At 42.9% G+C, this 16,959-nt stretch overlaps 1 protein-coding gene across 1 annotated transcript in view; it reads right to left on the bottom strand.

The window, feature by feature from the left end:
• Eeig2 (EEIG family member 2) overlaps positions 1 to 5,501 on the bottom strand; it is a 46,613-nt gene extending 41,112 nt beyond the window's left edge. The window contains exon 1 of the mRNA XM_051177697.1: positions 5,064 to 5,501. Within this exon, the coding sequence (XP_051033654.1) occupies positions 5,064 to 5,200 (137 nt within the window). The 5' untranslated portion in view covers positions 5,201 to 5,501. The remainder of the gene's footprint in view (positions 1 to 5,063) is intronic.
• Positions 5,502 to 16,959: the final 11,458 nt, after the last annotated feature.

Genomic DNA, 16,959 nt, shown 5'->3' with positions numbered 1-16,959 from the left:
ACAAAGATGTTCTCTGGCAAAAAGAAAAAAGAAATCCATTTAGCTTGTTTACAAAGTCAGAGATCCAATACACAGATGTGCTCGTCAGCTTCCCGGACACTCCCTGAGTTCACATGGGTTTTTTCCACAAGTTCATGTGGAATTTGGAAACTTCTTTAGTTACCAACACAAACACACATAACACACATACATACACACATATGAAGACAAGGCAAACTGGGCAATTGTAGGTATGTAGAGAAATTTCCTTACCATCATCTCTTTGTTTAAATAGAATTAAACACATCCTTACAAGCCCCATAAGTTTTAAAAGTGATTTACATGCTTCATAAGGAGTGGTCTGGAAAGATTCAAATAAGACAATGTTCTGTTTTTCTGGAAGGTCTTCAAAAATAATTTATTAGGCAGTCACTTGGCTTCAGCTGAGCGGACCGTTATAAAAGTGTATTGTATTTTCAAAGCTTTGCTAACTGTGATGAGACCTAACCACTTGCCTTAACCATTTTTAGTCTCACTTATTCAAAATAAAGAGCTTCATATTTCCTCTAACTTTTTACTGATTATACTTTCTCAAGAGAATCTAGATCCTTCTAAAATTCATTTTCACTAATCATCCATAAACAGACAAAACAGTGTATGGAAATTCTAATAGGAATATAGACAGGCTTGCACGACTCCAAGAGGCCAAGAATATAAGAAATCCACATACCAAAATAACAGTGTCTTTGATTGTGAGGCCCTGTCATCTTAGATGTAATACATTAAGGATACAGTTTAACTCTTCATACCTTTTGTAGCAGTGTTTCTCAACCTTCCTAATGCTGCCACCATTAATACAGCTCCTCATGTTGTGGAGACCCCCAACCATGAAATTATTTCATTGTTATTTTGTAACTGTAGCTTTGCTACTGTTATGAACCAATGTAAATATCTGATATGCAGGATATATGATATGTGATCCCTGTGGGGGTCAAGACCAACCAGTTAAGAACTGCTACCCTATAGCTATGTACAATGCCCCTCCCCTGCACAACCAAAAGAGCATCTCCTCAACTTCCTACTTCTGTCAATGGCGCAAGGCATCAGCCAGTGTATTACCCACCACCTACGAGTTACTGACACGAAAGCCTGCCTTCATGTTCTCACAAGACCCAGATTATTTTCACAGCCTCTCATTTGTCTCCCTGTCTCTAATCTATCTATTTCCACTTAAGTCCAAACAGCAGCAAGCTGCCAACCAGGTTGATTTCTACTTTAATCATATTACAACGCAGTTCAAGAATCCTGGATTGAATTCTATTCTTTGAGCAGGGAAATCAAACCGTATAATGTTGTTCAGAGCCCCTTTCTAATATTACCCTCTGCTTCTGTTCATGTGAACTCTGCCATCAGGCTGATGTAGCACAGACTCTATAATGGTTTGTTCAAGCTGTCCTCCCACCTTGATTCCTCCTCAGTGCAAACTCATGCTCTGGGTGTGTTCAGCACAAATATCAGAGTGGATTTCAGCAGATATCAGATCTGCAAATAAAGGCCTTTTCCTTTTTGACACAGAGCATCTGACCCACTGACTAAGCAGTAAGCCATATGTCTGTCCCCCTATTGTCCAGCAAGCAAACATCTAGGCTCTAATTTCATTTATTAGAGGTAATTCACTCATGGATCCTAGTATTGGTTTTGCTTCTCAATTCCCTAGACAGAGAGCTAGAAATCCGCTAAGTGCTTAAGTGATATCTGACGAGCTATGAATCATCTGCACATTTAGTTTTTGAGCAAAGCCAGGTTGTGTGTGTGTGTTTACTGTGTAGCCTATGTGGATCCATTAAGTCTCTTCTCCAACAGTATACATATTATTTTGTATGGGGTCACTAAGACTACGCTTAGCATTTGGGGGTTCCTTAGAATGCAGTGGACTCAGCATAAGGCTGTACTGACTGTTAAAGACATTCTAGTTCCTGGATGCATAGCGGAATCAGCTCACAGCTTCTCTAGCATGGGGTTGTGGCCATGTGTCGTGGAACAGGAAGTTCATTAGGTGTAATGGGGACTGTTGGCTTAGGCAACTGTCCTCTGCTTAGTGGGACTAAAACTCCAGGCTCTCAGAAGGCATTTGGTGTGAACCACACGGTTTCTACAGAGTAAGCACAGTAAGCCATGCTCATCATCCAGGCAGGAAGATCATGACACTAATTAAAGATAATCTTGTCAGTAGGCCTGTCAAGGTGGTGGTCTTGAGCCTGCTTTAACTATTCTACACAGAAGTCATTTCATATCACTATCAGAGAAATGTTAGCAACAATCATTCAATCATTTCTCATTTCTGATTCATAAAAGTTCCCTAGAGTAATTATTTATTTATTTATTTATTGAGACGGGTTTCTCTGTGTAACCATCCTGGCTGTCATGGAACTAGCTCTATAGACCAAGGTGACCTTCAACTCATAGAGATCCACCTGGCTTTGTCTCCTGAGTGCTGGGATTAAAGGTGTGTGCCACCACTGCCCAGCTAGAATAATTTTTAGAATTAAAACCTAGCATTTAGAAATGTACTGTCTAGATTGGCATGTGCTATTTAGATGCCACATAATTTTGATATTTTAGGTTTTCTATTTCTCCCTGTAAGTGTGTGTGTGTGTGTGTGTGTGTGTGTGTGTGTGTGCGCCTGTCTGTATGTTCAAGCTTATGTGTGCATGTGTGTTTTAAGGCTGTCTTATGTAGTTCAAGCTAGCTTTCTTCTGCTTCTATCTCAAGTTCTGGGACTGAGGTCTGCAACACTATAGCTGGCTCAAGCAATCATTCTTAAACCAATCTTCGGTAGTTAGGATAAAGGAGTTGGTAGAACATCTAAATAAGCAGAAATTCATCACGGAATGCCAAAGTACTGTAGTAGCATTTTAGGTGTGCTGTTCAATGAAATCCTCATGATAGCACCAAATCACTATTTCAGGTTTTCAAGTTTTATCTGTGAACACCTAAACCCATGAACTGAGATTTACTTAGCCCCACTTCCATTCTATGCCCTTGCTCTTAGTTTCGCACAGCTTCAAAAGCAGGTGTTCCTCATCACGAACCATTCCCTTCAGACTACATCCCCCCACTCCCACTAGTTAGTAACCTTATTTCTCTTGATAAAGCCAGATTTTAGCTGGAGGAAGGGTTTAACACCAGGCTACTTGGCTTCCGCCGCCCCCGCCTGAGAGGATAAATCCAGTTACAGCCTTTGCATCTTAAACTATTAGGAAACTGCCTTCAGAAACTCTTTAACAGCACACAGCTTTCCCCTTTGTCCTCCATCATACTGTTTGGAGCTCTAGACCTGGACCAGAATCTTTGCACTATCTGGTGCGATTGGCGGGGGTGGGGAAGTAGGGTGGGGGTGAGGTCTTGGGAAAGTATGCTTCCTAAGACTCAATTCATTTACTTGCAAAGTAAGAACCTCGGCTTCACAGTTCTGTTTAGGGTGGTAAATAAGAAAGTATGTTTAAAAGACCCAGTGGACTTGTTTACTGGGGGTGGGGAGGGGAGGGGACAGTCTGCTTGTCTGCTTTTGATGATTAACTGGCTTGTGAGAAGCACGCCAAATTAACACTCAGCAAGGGAAAAGAAAAGGTCTCAGACCCGTGTTCTGACCACCAGGTGTCAGCACTGGGCCAGAAGACCAAGCCTAACTGCTCTAGGTTGGGGGAGGGGGTTAAGAACCAAGCAGGAAAACTTTGTCTAGGCCTCTGGGTAAGGCTGTCACTTGACCTCCCCCCACCCCCCTGACGTCCTGGATTGGTTTAGGCTTTTCCATCCCAATAGCTAGTATTGTATATATTGTTTTCGCATAGTTCATTGTTCTCTGACAGGAGTGTTAAAATGGTTATAATATAACCATTTAGCAGAATGCCTACAGGTTTGTCATTACAGTTTAATATTAAAAATAAATCTAAGTGAACTTTTTATTTTTTTGGTGATTTTGAGAATCAGTAGCATTTCACACATCTGTTCATTAGATGATTAGGCGTTTTCTGGCTTCCATAGGTTTCATTATTGCCACAGAGGGCAATTTTCTGGCTTCCATCTCACAACCCATAGGCATTATTTCCTTTACATTATCAATGGGACAGCAGATGAAAAGAATATTTTTAGTGTAAAAATCATATATATATATATATATATATATGGAATATACTTGATTATTAGCCCTTCTCCTTGACTTTAAGAACTTAAAAGTTCATTCCAAAACTTCCAATTTTCTGACTTCTTGTAGAAAATAAAATACTTAGGGATAAATCCAATCTGTGAACTGATTTAAATTACTCAAGGAATCCTGCCACACATGGCTGCATTCTGTCACTGCTGAAGGATTCTCCCACAGTGCCAAGGGGCTCATTGCAAAATGAGGACAGGGTCTGAGCTCTCCAATTCTAAGTCCTCCACTCTGAAACGCACCAGTGGCACTAGAAGATGGGTAATTGAGAAAATCATCGTATCAAATGGACAAAGAGCTCTTGGTCGAGCCAAAGACTGCAGCCTTGTCTGCCAGGAACACTTGACTCAAGTCAAACCCCGGCAGGCGTATCCCAAGCCCTCTCCTGGCCTGGCCATCCTAAGTCACAGTAGAGTCACAGGAACTAATGTCAACCACAGATGGTTCCGAGTGGGCGCTCTTGGAACTGGAACCTTTTGGGTAATTCTTTTTCTTTCTTATTTTTTTTTTCGCTTCTAAAAAGCTTTAAGTTCTAGTTTGTATTTTGCAATTATGGGAATGTCTATAGAGAAACCAGAAGCACCCTCTCCCCGTGTGTCTCCATCACTCCCACTCCTGGATAACTGAGAGGAAAGCAGACACCAGTGGCCACCTGGAGTCAGGAGCGCTGGAGTCAAGGCCAACTAGACCAGCGCACTGAGAAGCACTTGATGCCCTGACTGATCTCAGACTTGTCCCCGGAGGACGATGAGCTCACTGGGCTGTCAGCTCGGCAGAGCAAAGGGGCCAAGCAAGGAAGAGAGATGCTGGCCGTGCAACAAGCCCCTGCCGGTGGGCGGGTGCCGGAGAGCAGATCGAGGGGACCCGTTACCTGGAGGATTCCGCGGTAAAGCTGCCGCCGTCCAGCAGCCGCATCTTGCAGAAGAGGACCCCGTTGACGAAGGGCACCGAGGAGAGCTCCTCGAGCTCGAAGTCAACCTTAAACTTAAACTTCTTTTTCTTCATCATCGTGAGGGCCAGGCGCCGGCGAGCGAGCTGAGCAGACGGCCTCGGCCGCCTCAGCTCGGCCGAGCCTCGGATCCGCCCAGCCCCATGGCCGGGGCCGCGAGCAGCGCGTGGGGGCGCGGCCGGGGGGCGCCGCGAGCCGGCGGGAGCCGGGGCTGCCTGTGGCGGCAGCCCGGGCCGGAGGGCGCCGGCAGCTGCAGCTCGGACCCCGGCCGCCCGCGAGGAGCGGTCGCCTTGCAGCTCGCCCGGGCAGTGGGCGCCCTTTCGGTGCCGCTGCCGCCGCCCGTCTGATTGCGAGCAGGGAGAGGCGCCACTGGAAGAACGGTCGCCGCCGCCGCCGCCTCCGGGCCCGAGAGGCCCCCTAGCGGCAGCAGCCTGCAGCGCACTCAGCGCGGAACCCGGCGGGCGGCCGGCGGAGGGCGGAGAAACTCAAGGCTGGCAGACGCACGCCGGGAGGGGGAAGCTGGGGAAGCTAACACGCGACGGCAGTAAGCTCGTCACTCCTCCCGCGGGTTAAAAAAAGACAAACCCAGCCGAAAAAGCTTCCTTCTGCAGCTTCCTCTGCGCCTTTCCTTTCTGGGTTTGCACCGCCCCCTTTCTTCCCATCCCCCTCTAGCGATTTCATGGAAGACAGAGACAAATAGAAACCCAAATCTAAAATTTTCTGTAGGGATTCTAAATTCGCTAGCCCTTAAGCATTAGATGAAAGTCAGGTAAGAGAAAGGAAAAGATTAAAATGTGTTGTGGGCACATCAAGGGCCCAAGCATGGGGCTGTGCCATGTGTTTCCTCTTATTGATGCCTTGTTTATTTAATTCTTGTCACCCAGGAAAGAAAAAGGACTAGATTCTGAAGGCATGCTTAAAAAAAAAAAAAAAACAAATTCTTTTTAGATGAGTAACACACACACACACACACACACACACACACACACACACACACACACACACACACACACACAGAGAGAGAGAGAGAGAGAGAGAGAGAGAGAGAGAGACTCCCCAGAACATACAGTATCTATTGTTAAAATCTATGCTATTAACCTAGCTACATAATGCTTTCGGGGGTGGGGGTGGTGTGTTTGTTGTTATTGTTGCTTGCTTATTTTGTTTTTTGGTTAGTCTGTAGCTCAAGCTGGCTTCAAACTCCTGATGTAGCCAAGGATCCTGTTAAAGTTGCCATCCTTGTATTAGGTTGATAGGAATGTGCAGCCATGCCAGGTTTGTGCAGTTCTAGGGATCAAACCCAGGCCTTTCATGTATGCTGGCAAGCAACCTCACAACTGAGCTACATCTCCAGTCTGGGATCTGGTTTTTTTAATCTTTGAAAAGATGTAATTGAAAAAAATTCTTTTCCCTAGATCGCTCATTTAGTTACTTTTTTTTTTTTTAAATTCAGCTTATATATCTGGTGTCTTGCCTGTATGTATGCCTGTGTACTACATGTGTGCCTGCTAACAGCAGAAGCCAGGAGACTGTCAGATACTCTTCAACTGGAGTCACAGACAGTTGTGAGCTGCCGTGTGGATTTGGAACCCCGGAGCCATCTCTGCTGCCCACTCCTTTATTTATTCATATAAATATTTTAATTGCCTAAATCATCAGTCACTAGCTAGACTCCATGATCCAAACCCAAAAACTGCTCTTAAGAATTCTACAGTCTTGAGCTGGTCAAGATGTTGCAGATAATCCTATGACATGCATTTGATTCCTGGAACTCAAGTGGTGGAAAGAAACAACTACCTAATCCCACAGGTTGGCTTCTGACCTCCACAAGTTCTCTGTGAGGCACACACACACCTACAAATATACTCATATTAAATAAATACTAAATAAATATGTTATTAAAACTTAAAGACAAAACTGTGAGATGTCAATGGGTGAATCACCTTTGGTCCAGAGAACTCATGTAAAAGTGGGAAGAGAACCAGCCCTAAAAAGTCGTCCTCTGAGTTCCAAACACCACCATGACATGCATGATTCTGTGTACACACATCTCTCTCACTCGCACACACACAAGAATAATAAATAATACATAAAAGTTTTTAAAAGACAAAACTCAAGACAAAGGAAAAATAAATAAATTCAAACTGAGTAGAGTTTAGAAGAGAAAGTGATGGATTGAAACAAATCAGCTTTATGAATAATAAAGAATATTTAGGATTTGGGAGAAAGTAGGAGGTGTTCCTGGTGAAGAAATAAAGCCCAGACAGGGCTTGACATTTGGGCCTGGGGATTTGGTAGTGGACACTTTGCTGCCTTGAGGGACAGGGAGACAGTGGATTGATGTTTGTAATTTGCAGAAATGGGGATTGAGCACTGCAAGCCTGAGGGCAGCTGGGAATAGAGGAAATAATGAGTACTGGAGCAGTTTGCAGGGAGTGAGGTTGAGCCTTAGTGCCTGTGAAAGGTTAAGGTTGAAAATATGCACTTGGGAATTGTGGTATTCACTGATGGCGGAAGCCCAAAAGCCGGGTAAGGAGGAGTTGCTCTGGAGACTACTTAATGGGCCGATGGAAGAGGCAACTCTGAAGGCTTCCAAGAACAAGCAGCCAGAAAAAGAGATTGAGAGAGATTGCCTGAAAGCCAAGAAAGAGTTTGAATCTTATAACATTAGTTATTAGGTTCTGCTGGGGTGCTGGGTGCAGAGGCAGGAGGATTCCTGGGACCTGATAGTCTGCCAGTTCAGTGAGAGGCCCTGTCTCAAAGAGGTATCAGAGAACAATTGATATAAATTCTTGATGTTGATCTGTGGCCTACACACACACACACACACACACACACACACACACACACACACACACACACACACAGAGAGAGAGAGAGAGAGAGAGAGAGAGAAACTTGCACATTGTGCATTGCACATCCTGGAGGATTTGGACTGAAAAGCAGCTACAGAGCTGAAAAGCTAATAGGTCATTGGTTACCTTGGTGAGAGAATTTCCCGTAAAAGATGTTGGCAAAGTGATATTAAAATGGTTTCACAAGTGAGTAGAAGATAGGTATGAGGAAGGATGACTAAAAGGTTTCTTTTTTTCTTTTGATTTTTGTCATTGAATGAGAGGTGGCAGTAGTCCAGAGGGTTCAAAGCTTTCAGAAGTATTCAGGAACTTTCTGGCACTTACTGAGTTCCTATCATGTGTCAAGCACTTTATAGATCTGAGCCGTGTCACAGATGCTACAGCCTATGGAGGACGTAGGGCAATAAGCAAAGAGTTGCGATTGCGGCATAACACCTAGTGATGTGCGTAAGTGATGGCGAAGGGAGATGGCTGTGATAGAAGATAACACCAAGGAGCCAAGTTCAGCAGGTTTATGGAAGGCTTTCTGGGACTGTGATACTAGAGCTGAGGCCTGAAGATGACAGTGGGGGTGGGGAGCAGTGTCTATGCGATTCTCATGAGCAGAGCCTCAGAGGAAGAGGTACTATACAGAGGGAACTGAAATCAGTTCTGTTGGACTGCAGTTTAGACTTGTATTTGGGAAAGGGTGCAATTGAGAGCCACTGATGTTTAAAAGCAGAGGAGATCTACTGTGGTGTTGGGTGCAGAGGCAGGAGGATTCCTGGGACCTGCTGGCCATCCAGTCTAACCAACTGGCATACTCTAGGTTCTAATAAAATCTGCCTTTTCATAAGGTTCTCCAGCAGGAGTGATACTAGGAAACAGCATACGGTTTGACTATTAAAACTGGTGTGAGGCAGGATGAAGGCAGGAAATAGCCCTGTACTTCAGTGTTAGGAGAGAAAAGCTCCATGGGAGGACTTGCTACAGAGCAGAGGGCAGAGAGGTAGGAACAGACCCAAGTGAGAGGTCAAAGCTGTGAGTGAGTGCACAGTGGAGTCGGCCACCCAACTGGAATCCTAAACAATGTTAAATATTTTGAGAAATAAAATGACTTCCTTTCAGCATTTTGGTACTTCTGACATCCTTGGAAGGGATTGAGGATTGCAAATCTGCAGGATATTGAATCCCAAGTCATGTCACCTGTTTGGTCCCCCTGCATCTTCGGACATAGAAAAGTTTGCATTTCCCAGTCTACTTGTAGGCAGGTATAGCTATGCATCTTGTTCTAGCTCAGTGGTTCTCAACCTTCCTAATGCTGGGACCCTTTAATATAGTTCCTCATGTTGTGGTGACCCACAATCATAAAATTATTTTTGTTTCTATTTCATAACTGTAATTTGCTACTCTTATGAATCATTATACAAGTATTTTTGGAGATAGATGTTTGCCAAAGGGGTCATGGGCCATGTGTTGAGAACCAATACTGTATGAGAAGCAATGTGCCACTTCTAGGATGAGATGAAACAGATCCTTGAGCAGTTTTCTGGACCATCTTTCCTCTGCCACAATAGTTAACAGAGAGTTCTGGGGAAGACCTTGACTTAAGATGGGATAGCCACAAAATCAACAAAGCTCTGATCTGTGTCTAAGAAGAAAGAGAGCAACTGCCCACACCTACAGTAGACATTTTGGACTGAGAAAGAAACTGGTATCAGGGCAGTGAGATATAACAGCGCCAGGCAGGTTTATTTTGATTAGAATGTAGACATGGAGCTGATGATAGGATACTGTTACTGTCTCCCACCATGAGGATCTTAAGAAGAGTGTAGATATAATATTCATGTCATCATAACTTGCTTGCAAATGGCCACAGATGTCAGGAAGTAGCCTGTATTTACTCGCACCTGTTTTTATCTTAAGTACATCTCTTTAGCAGAACTTATTTGAACCTATAGTTTGATTGCCAAGGGAATCTCAGAGGTGTAATTTTTTTTCTTAATTTTTCCAACTTCTTCAAATAGTATGGCAGAATGGAAAGTAACAAAGCTAAGTATCCCAACATCCATCGTGCAAGTTCTGCAAAGGCAGTGATGGTTTATCAGTTATCTTTGTATCTTCTGTGTAAAGTTTGGTATATCTGATATTTTACTAGGTAATCAGTAAATGTTTCTTGAAATGACTTGGACTAAGCTGTTTTTCACCTCAGTGAGATGACAGACCTACAGGACATGTTCCAAGTCTATTTGTTGCCAAAGGTTTGACAGTTCCTACAGTGCGTTAATCCATGGTGAGAAGGGAATGGCAGTCCCTGCAAAGAGACGGTAGAGGTGGTGTGTTAGTCAGACTTTCAATCTCTGTGACAGCACTCAAGAAGAACAATTTTAAAAGAAGGAAAGATTTGCTTTGGTTCATGGTTTCAGTACACAGCTAGCTGTTGCTTTGGGACTTTGGTAAGACCTAATATCCTGGTAGAGAGCTTGTGGTGGAGGCTGCTCACCTCACTGTAGCCAAGGAGCAGAAGGAAAGAAACAGGAAGGGAGCAGAGACAAAAGATGCTTCAAATCACCTCTTTCTGATGACTCATTTCCTCCTCCCAGACCCAACTCCTAGTTCCCCCACCTCCTGAAATAGCACCACCAGTTGGGGACAGAGTCTTCACCAACATGGACCAGTGAAGAACATTTCCTAGTCAGAGCAGACAGGTAGAAGAAGTAGCTATAGTCAAAGCAATTGTGTAAGTTGAAGCTAGGCTAGCTGTGAATACAACTCCAAAATAACAGTGGAGTAAGTATGACAAGAAGGTGGACAGAAGAAAGGTGTGCTCTCTTCCCTTGAGAACATTTCTGGAAATATGCATAATCCATCTTTATTTAAATCCCATTGTCATTGGAGAGAAATCACGACACCAACTCCAAGGTCCATAGAAGCCTCCCATAGGTCATGTAAAGTAAAGTCTTCCTTTACTTCTGGCTTCTGCTGGTTGGATGTTGATGTCATGGAAAACTTTAGAAGTTACACAATAAAGATGACAGGCCCAGGGCCCCTAGGTGATTGTGTAGCAGAGGTTAACCTCACCTTTACACCCATGACCAGGAATGTTTACATTGAGTGTTGTGTGAGCAAAAAACATTTTTTTTTTACTATAAATGTTTGAAGTATTCTTACCACAAACAGCTAGCAATGCTTTAATACAAAAACTGTTACAGAAAGCAGGGTAAAATTATAAAAAAAAAATCTCTAACTACTCAGGCAGGAACAAAGAAACACTGGAGATGGAAAAAATAGGAAGTGTCTTACTCCATTTTTTTTATTGCTAAAAGAACTGCAGATAGGCTAAAGAAAGAGAAGAGATTTATTTTGGCTCATGGTTCTGATCCAAGGTCAGATGTCATTCGGGGCATCCATTGCATGGTGAGAGCCAAGGAACTTGAAAGAGACCCAAACTGGCTTTTATAGCAGACTCAGTCTAGATCACCCATTAACCCATCAATCCATTAATTACATTATTGAATAAATCCATTCATGAGAGTAGTGCTCTAATCACTTCTTGAAAGTCACACTTGTTAATATTTCATAACAAGGCTTAGATTTCAATACACAGTTCAAACCATAGCACAAGACATTTGATCAGAGTTGCCTGCAATAATTTGTAAGGAAAACATGATGCCTACGGATCCCATAACTTTATAAAAATTTTGGCAAATGAGAATGCTGGTTATGTTTACTGGCTGCATTCAACAAGATACTACAAACGTGAGATAGACTCATGCAATAATTAGCAGGTTTCCAGGCATGGATGAAAAAGAAATACAGTACTGGAAACTTGAAGCCTCAGGGGTTTGGAAAAATTGGCTGCTCTATTCTTCAAAGAATAGAAAATAAGATTGAAAAAGCTTTTGAGCAATGAGGGTCCATTAAGACTCAGCCATACAGCAAAGATTAGATTAGGATGTGGCTCCACATCACAGTCTAATGGTCTCTAAGGAGCCACCTTAAACTGAAAAGAAAAGTCCTAGGATCGAAGAAGCAAAGACATAAATCAAGCCTGAGAATTATCTGCAGGACACTGTAATGTTACTGGCCCATGAAACTGACTGGAAACAAACTGATAAGAAGTCTCTATTTCTTTTCCTTTTCTTCCTTCCTTTTCTTTTCTTTTCTTTTTTTTTTTTCAAGACAGGGTTTCTCTGTGTAGCCTTGGCTGTGCTGGAACTCACTTTGTAGAGCAGACTGGCCTCGAACATGCAGAGATCCACCTGTGTCTGCTTCTCAAGTGCTGGGATTAAAGGCATGCGTCACCACCATCCAGCACAGATCTGTTTTATCAGCTATGCTTTTCCTAAGAAAGTGGTGCTTCCTAACACCCACTTCAAATTCCACAGAAAAATCAAATCAAAACAAAACAAAACTTCTGGAGGCCAGAAAGGTGACCATGGAGGACCATGGACAAAGGAGGCACCTCTCCATTAGTGTCACCAAAATGGCAGAATTAGATCTTAGTGATGGGCTGGCATCGCCCTTCTGCTTTCACATCTGTCCTGTCATTGCTTAGGAGTAGGGAACGAGTTTTCATTAGCTCTTGGTTCATGAACTGGTGATATGTTGTACCAGAACACGTGTCATGGGAACTGTCATGTACATTGTAGAATGTTCAGAAACATTCCTGGTCTCCAAGCATTCTTCTCACTCTCAATTGAGTCATTCAATAAAGGTCCAAACATTGCCTAATGTTTGCTGTGGGCCAAACATCACTCCCACCAAGAGTAAGTGGACCACAGTATGATGTAGAACTATATCCAGACCTCATGGAAACTCTTCAGTGCGACCTCGGTGTCCTCTACTGTTGAGAGTTTGGCCAACCTCACTTGGTGAGGGAATGAGCATTTTATTTGTTTTGTCAAGGGGATGGCATGGTTATTTGGTGACCAAACAGGTGAACTATGGCTTAAATTTCTGGGTCATCATGAAACCTGTTTGCTGGAGTAAATAGTTAGGCTACATTTTCCAATTGGTGCTTCAGGCATGACCCATAAAGGTCTCATACATATGACCCTTTCACTCTTTGTTTATCTGACAGACAGATGTTAATGCCAAAGGTAGTCTTGGGAGGTGGGGGTCAAGCCTCCATCAACCTGAGTCCCCTACTGGCACCTTGCAGCAAGGACCTTACTTGCTTTTCCAATTCCACTGACCAGAACATTAGTCTGGAAGGAGTGAGATATTATCATTAAATTTAAAAATGATAGTATTAGAGTTATTACTATTGGTGCTGGAGATTTAATCTAGGACATCTTGTCTGCTAAGAATATGGTCTATATCAAATGATACTCAGGCCTTTAATTATTATTTTTTAAAATGCAGTAAAATATACATAAAACATACCATTTTAAATCTTTTTAATGTACACTTCAGCAACACTAAATAGATCTTGTGCACCACTGTCCTACCCAGGACTCTCCATCTATATCCACTGAACAGTACCTAATCTACCTTCTGCAACCCCTGGGACCATTGTATTGTTTCTCTATGGATTTGACTAACCTAGGGAACTCATATAATGGTATTTGTCCTTTTGTGACTGTAACAGAAACAGCTTGTTTCTGTTCAATGCTTTTTTCTTTTTGTTTTTCTAGGGATTGAACTCAGGGCTTCATTCATGCTAGGACGAATTCTAAATAGAGCAGAGCACTTCAACATTTAATTTCTCTAGCCACTAAAACACATATTGTGTGTCTGGTAATAACTTCCAAAACAAATGTTTATCATCTAAGTAAGCATTCAGTTGTTGTTAATTTAAATATTTGTTAAAGGTATTATGTTGTATTTAATTTACTAATTTATAATGATTTATAGTTATAGGAAAGTCCTGATACAACCAAATTCAGGTTTAATATTATTGTAGAAAACATAATCACACGGATTGAAAGGGGTGGCGCAGCTTCTATCAGAACACTAAAGTTCAGATGTCAGCATCCAAATGAGGCAGCTCACAAATGAGGGTAACTCCAGGTCAAAGGATTGGACACCCACTTCTGCCCCCCATGGGCACCTGTGTATACTCACACACACGCACAAGCACATACACATACAGAGAGGGAGAGAGGGAGAGAGGGAGAGAGGGAGAGAGGGAGAGAGAGAAACAATTATAATAATTTAAATCACCATCAGGCCATCATGGTGCCCACAAAAAAGCTTGTGGTATAAGGGGGAGAGGGTGAGAGGGTGGGAAGAAGAAGAAGAAAAAAGGAAGAACAGAAGTAGGTTGTGAAGTTCACCCTTGGCTGCATGCTTCTTGTAGAAGATGGATCACAGGTGTTGACAATTTCAAGCAGTTTCTCCAGGAGAGAATCAAAGTGAACAGAAAAGCAAGGAATCCAGCCAGAGAGGTTGTAGTCACCAACAGGAACAAGTATGAGCTGGGCCTTGTGGCACAGGCTTGTAATCTCAGCTGCATGAGAGGTTGAGGCAGAGGACTACATATTCAAGGCTAGCCTGGGAAAACAGCAAGACTTTGTCTCAAAGTAATAATAATAACATCATCATCATCAACAACAAATAACAATTCTACTACTACTACTACTACTAATAACAAAGCAAAGCAAGCAAGCCAAAGGTGGCTGGGAATCTAGCTTAGGGGTAGAGGACTTGCCGAGCATGTAGCCCTAGGTTTGGGATGGAGGGTGGAGTGGGAAGGGAGCAAGAGCAATAATAGCATTGTACATTCCTTGTGCTGGCTAACAATGGCAGTGAACTGTGAGGCATAGCCCTTCAGAGTCACAGAGCTAGCATGTGGCACTGAGCAGAGAGTGTACAGCCCAAGGAGAGGGGCTGTAGGGAAAGCCTGAAAGCCTCCCATGATTGGGTGGTAGCTGAAGACTGTTTAGAAAAAGCTACAACCAAAAAACCCCAAAGTTGCTCAGATTTGAGGAGAACACCTAGCCAGTCAGGCAGGGACTCGGGTGAGAGGGACTCAGGCAGGAGACCCACCTACAGCTCAGGCTTTTTTTTTTTTTTTTTTTTTTTTTGTAAATTTGGTGAGTTTGTATTTAATGTTGGGTACCAATATAAAAGAGCCAGAGACAGATATTGGGTTCAAACTTAATTAAGTTGAAGATCAGATAAGCAAAGCAGCCGGCCACTAGCTCTGACCTCTACCTCAGGTTGAAAGGGCTGATCTCTCACCAAGCCTCAGACTGCTGCCTCTCCTCAGCATGACTAGAGAATCAATCCTTCCTGTCCTTAATGTGGCTGGAGAATGAATACCTGTTCTGAGACCCTGTTCCTGTCTTAACTACCTCTCATGTGTCCAGGAATGAAAGGCGTGAGCTCTGCTACTCTTTTAGACTGATTCAATCTAATGTAGCCCTGGGTAGCCTTGAACTCACAGAGATCTATCTGCCTTTGTCTCCTGAGTCCTGGGATTAGAGGCGTGTGCCATTACTGCCTGGTCTCTGTGGCTAGCTGGTATGGTTGCTTTGCTATTTTGATCTCCAGTGACTTTAATAAATCATAAACAATATATCACCACAGCTTTTGGTAATGATGTTTCATCAGAACAATATTAGCTGTAACTAAGAGGTAACTTTTCCTAAAGGGTATCAGATCTATGTCACCAAAGTACATTTGAAGAAGAATGATCAAATAGTGACTGGTTAAACATAATTGTTAACAGCAGGAGGATTAACATTACCTCCAGATCACTAGGATGAAGAAGAAGAAGATGATGAAGATTAAGTTTCATTAATCTGTAATACTTTATATAAATTTTTGAAGAAAACTTTGGGAAAAACAATAGGATCCCATAACCCTTTTATCCCAATCCCATATTTCATCTTTGGGAAATTAATCAACTTGGTTATTTAGGAAGTATGAATTTGTTGGGTATGATGGTGTGGGCCTGTCATCCTAATACTAATAAGTCTAAAGCAGCACAGTTGAGAGTTCTAGGCCAGCCTGGGCTATACAGGGAGTCCCCCCTGCCCATCTGTCTATCTCTGTTTCTCTGTTTCTCTCTCTCTCTCTCTCTCCTTCTCTCTCTCTCCACATGGGAGTGAGCTACAGTTATTTGGCCTTGATTTAAAGATACAATATATGGGCTTACATAATTATATACTTAGCTTTTAAAAAGGCCTTTATATTTCACTTCAAAGAACATACATCAGTAAAAAGAAATCATATTATTTGAGCTGACTGGATGGTTCAGGGTAAAGGTGCTTCCCTCCCAAGCCTGGTGATTGAATTTGGTGATGAAGTTGTCCTCTGCATCCACAAGCACACTATGTCGTGTACTCCTCTGACATCCATCAAGTCCACACATAACTGCACCAAAACCCCTACCTTTCTTTGGCTGCACTGTTGAGTAGACATCTACTGATGCTAAGAAATGACACCGGATTGTCTTGAGTCCTAGTCTGCCTCATAGGAGAACAACAGCTTCCAAGGAAAAAAACTCAGTTACTTTCTGAGAATCTGATGTGAATTCTGAAACTTGACCTCCTTCACTATCGTTTTGTTTTAATCTAGGTTCAAAGATCTGTGCGAAGGTGGCAAACTGTCTTTGTAGTTCTTAAATGCAAGCATTCAGCCACATAATTTTCTGCCACGAGCGGCAGTGTTTATTCAGCTTCTTTCCTGTCAGGATATAACTAGAGTGGGTCAAAAAGTTCTTTAGCTGAACATCTATGGCCATCTGAAGTGCCCTAGTTTCTTAGACTGTGGGCAGCAACCTCATCCAGGGTTGTGTAACTAATGTGGGGGCACTGAGTAATTTACCTACAGTAAGTTTTCTGAATGCACAACAACCAAAAGTTGATTCCTAGTAAAGTGTGTAACGAAGCCAGTGTGTTTCTGGCACCTTGCCCATGTTGCATCACACTTCCCCACAGCTTTGGTTCTAAACATAGAACATGCACGCTTTGTACTCTGCATGTCATTGTGTAGCACAGCACCAGAGGATGCTTCCTGAATCATCCCAGTTC

This window comes from Phodopus roborovskii, unplaced genomic scaffold, assembly GCF_943737965.1.
Source record: "Phodopus roborovskii unplaced genomic scaffold, PHOROB, whole genome shotgun sequence".
Classification (NCBI taxonomy): Eukaryota; Metazoa; Chordata; class Mammalia; order Rodentia; family Cricetidae; genus Phodopus; species Phodopus roborovskii.
This window is presented reverse-complemented; position numbering and strand designations above follow the sequence as displayed.